General features: G+C 34.1%; 1 protein-coding gene across 1 annotated transcript in view; it reads left to right on the plus strand.

Annotated features, from left to right (window-relative positions):
* The first annotated feature begins 559 nt into the window (after window positions 1-559).
* The window catches only part of LOC108762232 (uncharacterized), a 9,085-nt gene continuing 4,097 nt past the window's right edge, over window positions 560-5,547 (plus strand). The window contains exons 1-3 of the mRNA XM_018509141.1: window positions 560-629; window positions 949-1,150; window positions 4,913-5,311. Of these exons, the coding sequence (XP_018364643.1) occupies window positions 950-1,150; window positions 4,913-5,311 (600 nt within the window). The 5' untranslated portion in view covers window positions 560-629; window position 949. The remainder of the gene's footprint in view (window positions 630-948; window positions 1,151-4,912; window positions 5,312-5,547) is intronic.

Here is a 5,547-nt window from a genome sequence, read left to right on the forward strand (position 1 = left end):
GCCACAATAAATTTGTTTTTTGTTCCAATAAAATATTATCCTGAAGCAAATAATTTATCAATGAAGAAAATATTTTATTCTAATAAAAACATAATTACTTGTCAGTAGAAAATTGTTTTATTAAATCTAACAAATGTCATTACTTGAATCTGATTGTTGTTAATAAGAGAACATTTTTCTTAAATTTATAACGACTATTAGAAACCATACATTGATTACTTTTTATAAAATATAATTTTTATTTCAGAAAGCAATTTCTTGGTTACCAAAATATTTACTAGTAATGAGAAAATTGATTCATAAATAAATTAAATGCCTGCTAGGGACTGTCTCTCTAGTCTCTAATAAATCTAGAACTCTCTTGGATAGTTATATCTTTGGGTAGATCAATGAGAGCCAACCATAATCGATATCATTAAAAAAAAGATCGATGCATCGATTAATCGGATTCTGAAACATCGAATCGAGCATCGATTATTGGGCGGAAAAACATCGATTTTTGTATAATCGATGAAGCGTCGTCCATCCCTAGTGCTGGCATTGTTGGCAATTTAGTCCAATTCAGGTGAAGACTCGAGAAGGTGTATAGATATCGACGCCACGTGACGAGTGAAAAACTTTGAATAAGAGTGAGTAGTGTTGATAATTTTTATGTTTATATATGTTTAGTATCCTTCCTGGCGGAAAACTTTTTACAAAAAACTATATAGATTGAGACAATATCTTAGAAATTCGTAGTTTTTTATAAATATTTATGGTGGTACGTAGAGTGGCTTTGTTTGAAAAATCAAAATATCTTCCGCTCTCAAACAACTCCACTCTATGAATATCTACGAAAAATTAAGAATTTTTAAACTCTTATCTCAATCTATGTAGTTTTTCTATACTTTTTCGTAAAAGTTTTTTTTTCAACGGGGGTAAGTATATTTATCGTATTGATGATTTTAGAATGGAAAATAAGAGCCAGGAAATTGAGAAACCGCGTGATACGGTGATATTGATTCTAAAAGAGAATCGATTTGAAGTTGAGAAGCAAAAATTAATCGGCAAGAGTCAGTACTTTGCTGCTCTTTTATCCGAAAAGTATTCAGAATATCGTCAGACGGAACATATAATTAAATATGACAATATTCTCCCAATTTCATTTCAAGTAAGTTGATTTCAACACAAATAATTCTTATTACTGTTTAAATGTTTAAAAATAAAATAGATATAGAAGAACATTTTGAACAAAGGTTATATAGTAAAAAAATTTTACACGTGGTCACGTATAAATATATATTATTATATATAACTTATATATGATTATATCTGATTATATATAATTTCATAAATGGTTATAAGTATATGATCATATAAGATCCATATGATCATTTATGATTTCATGTGTACTCATATATAATTAAGATTTCGTACATGATTAATCTCTCTTCTGTTCCTGCATTAGAACGTTCTCTAGGCCGGTATTCATAGTCGAGTCTTATTTCAAGACTGTCTTAAGTAATGTCTTAAGACACTAATAGTAGGGGAGGCCGAGAGGCTAAATGTGGATTTACTCAAGCGTCGTGGGGACCTATTGGATTGTGAAGATTAGATGCTAAAAAGAAAAAAAGGTTTATGATGTATGCCGTTTCAGTGGTGGGGGGAGCGTGTACAGGCTTACAGGCGTGTACGGGCGTGTACAGTACTCGAGCGTGTCAGATATTAATAGTGTAAGCGACCCATGTGTTTCTGATAACGGATAAATATTAATCTGACGGTTTGCGTGGTGGGGTTAGCTGTAGAAAGGGGTCAAAAAATCCATGTCACGTTTTTTTTTTGCAACTTTGTGACTCTCTCATTTCCTTACGTCACGCTGAAATCGTCAGATTATTGAAATGTACACTTTTCTACATGTAATTAACACACCATACCTTAATCTGACACGCTCGAGTTTTCGAACGATCGATTTTTTTTTTACTAATCTGACGGGCTCCCCTGGACCCCCGGCTCTATATAGAGGTTTAATATGTGGTGGGGGTACTTATTAGGGTGCAAGCTTTCCCCCTTTATGTTATTCTGACGCGCTCGAGTAAATCCCAAAATCCCCGCTTGGCCTCCCCTACTATAATGCAGCCTTCTGATTGGTTCGAGACTTCTTGAGACCGTACTTAAGACGGTCTTGAATATAAGATCTGACTATGAATACCGGCCCTAGAACTTTCTCGCTTTCGGCAAATATCAAACGTATATCTATCTCACTTTAAGTTCTAAAAGTGTACACTAGTTCAGTCACAAAAACAGACCTAAGATTATACAAGATTTTATACATACTCGTATATAATTAAGATTCCGTATATGATTTTATAAATAATCATGTATGAAATCTTAATTATATATGATATTATTAGAGCCTAGATTATAATTAATGTTCTGAGATGGTGTCAACCAGAGAGAAACAAGGGAGAGTGGAGCGGATTCAGCCGGAAGTCGCCGTTCGTTGGAGTGAGTAGGAGATATGGTAGAATCGTATGGTACATACGGTGCTACACACACTAGTATTGTACCGCACTAGTATTGTGTGTGTGTATATACGTACATGCACCATGCACATTTCCGGAAGTGAGCGGATAAATGGCGGAACCAATCAGGGAAGAGAAGCTATCCGCGTCACTCTCCCTTGATTCTCTCTACTGTCAATCATACCTAGGCTGCGTTCAGAAACTTCACCTTGTGGGTGATTGCTAGGAGTCTGGTGAGTGAAATGGTAGGGATAAGGTATGTACTCTCTCTGGTGTGTACATTTCTGAACGACTTAGCCAGAGGAAAATGGCGTAAAAAACAAGCACTTGATATATGTATTAGCTAGTGAACTTTCTATTATATTATCTTAATTTCAGCGAAACATGTAAACATATACGTGATATCATGATATGACTAATTTAATTAATCATTTTGATACATAATGTACGAGAGTAGTACACCATTCTTTATGCATTGCCTCAATTAAGATAATTTAATAAACACTTACTAGTTAATACGCGTATCAAGTGTTCCTGTAAACAAGGTCAATAACCTCTAATATTAAATGTTTTGTGCAAATAAATGCAATCAAGTTAGACATTATATTCAATTAATTATAATTACGTTTAAAGATAAATATTTTGCAAACAAATTGATTTATCAAAGAATACTATATAGTTATTACACTTTAACGGAATTTCATACGCAACATGACGAAAAAATCTTTATTGTACTTCATCGTAAATTATAATCGATCGAAGTAAAATATATTTTACTTACTTTTTTTCAGGTTTCTACAATATAATTTGATTTTCATTATTAAATCGCATTAATAAATTCTTATTTGTAGCCATGACTACGTTCAGCAGACTCAACAGTTTTGCAACCATTTTGTGATTCTTCGTTGAGATAGGACTATTCCTTTAAATTTAAAAGTATAATCCAATCAGCGCAACGAATCACAAAACGGTTGCAAAACTGCTGAGTCTGCTGAACGTAGCCCATGTTTCGCTTCCCGCGCTTTGTGTACCAATTCGATCGAGAGACTTTCCACCTAACAAAAGAGCAGGGTGCAAAAGTTTCTCGATCGGGAACACTCGACACGTTTCTGAACGGGCCACTTAAATAATGCTGAGATACTCTCAATTGGTTTCTGAACGGCATTCGGGAGCTTAGGTGCTCCCGAGTGTAGTATCTGAACGCAGCCCTAGCTGTTCCTACTACACCTCTTCCCCTAAAGCCTTATAGCGTATTTCACTGGCAGAGCTGGTGCGCACTCAGTGCACTTTAAAGCTGTTGTACACAAATCGACATAAAAATGTACGTTTAATGAAAATATAGAAATAAATTAAACCACGAAATCTTTAATATATTTTATTGTGATATTTGATAAAATATACATTGGGTATTTTATTAACTGAGATCTCTCATCTTTACAGTCAGATTAGGTTAATGTGCAACAGCTTTAATGTGCACTGAGTGCGCACCGGTTCTGCCAGTGAAATACGCTATTAAACACAATGCGAAGGAATAGCAATAGCGATAGGAATAACACGATTTCAACCTATCAGAGATCAGATACACTGGAATACGACTACATTTCCAGGTAATGTATGTAGAGTGGAAGAAAAAAAGTATGAGCACAAGGATTGCCGTAACGCTTTAAGGCGTCGTTACAATACACGGAGTAAGAAGTAAGAGTAAGAAATTGATCAATCACATTCGAATGTGAGAAGAATAATCGACTGTGATTGGTCAATTTCTTACTCTTACTTCTTACTCCGTGTATTGTAGACGACGCCTTACGCCTTAAGTTTCTTTATGTGCCATGGCCTTAAAGGCCAATCACAATAGAGACCGTAAGACCATACGTAAGCAATAGCGAATCCAACATATTGATTTCATTACTGCTTAAGTCTTACGTCTTAAGTTTTTCTATGTGCCAAGGCTTTTAGGGCCTCTTTCACCAACACCGATTAACTTAATCGGTCGATTGGTCCATCGGAATTGACCAATCGCATCTATCGTCAAACAAAATGACAAATGAGATTGGTCAATTCCGATGAACTAATCGACCGATTAAGTTAATCAGAGTTGGTGAAAGAGGCCCTTAGTTGCTTAGTCCTTTTGTAATATTATATTTAGAACAGAAAAGAGTTCTGTGAACTGCTTTCACACAATGTTTCATCATTTTCTGAATTTTCAGTGAAAAATGTCTTACTTAGTATAAAACTTTTGAAAAAAATTTTTGCCAGAGATATATCCCTTCAGTCAACTTTTGTTTAAAAATGTTTTTCTATATCTTTTATATTTTTCGAGATATTATTCTATATTATGCATGATACAGAAATTACATAGTTTTATAAACAGATCTGATTGTACAATTTGAAAACAATTATTATTTTTATAGGATTTTGTTGATTGGATTCACAATAGCAAAATTGATATCTTTACAACAAATTGTTGGGATATTAGAAAATGTGATCGGCTCTCTATCCTAATAGAATTAAGTATTTTATTTGCAGTAGATGACCTAATAAAATATTTAATCTATAAAATAGAAAAAAATTTACATTTTATGCCACCAAAATATGTAATTAACTTGTGGTTGTTATCACAAGAATTGAATCTAAATATCCTCCGAGATGTTTCGTTGGCATTTTGCTTAGATCGTTTCGGTGATCTACCATTTAAATCAATTTATGAGTTGTCGAAGGAGAATTTTCTTAAATTAATTGGAAATATCAATATAACATCTACGAAATCTTATTTGCTTAAAGTCACAAAGAAATGGATGGACCACCATAATGTAAGTACAAGCAAATTATACAGGGTGCGGCATCAAAATCCGGACAAATTTCAATTTAAATTTTTCGCTATATTGTGCCTTCGCCAGTGATTGTTATTGGCGTCCAAGAAAACTTGATGTTTCTAGTAAACAGTTATATTATCGAAATGGCCGCGATGTTGAAACCAAGTGCGGAGTATAACCGAAGATCCGCGATCATCGAAGGCCTTCGCGCTGGGAGCTCAACAACTGAAATA

This window comes from Trachymyrmex cornetzi, unplaced genomic scaffold, assembly GCF_001594075.2.
Source record: "Trachymyrmex cornetzi isolate Tcor2-1 unplaced genomic scaffold, Tcor1.1 scaffold282, whole genome shotgun sequence".
Classification (NCBI taxonomy): Eukaryota; Metazoa; Arthropoda; class Insecta; order Hymenoptera; family Formicidae; genus Trachymyrmex; species Trachymyrmex cornetzi.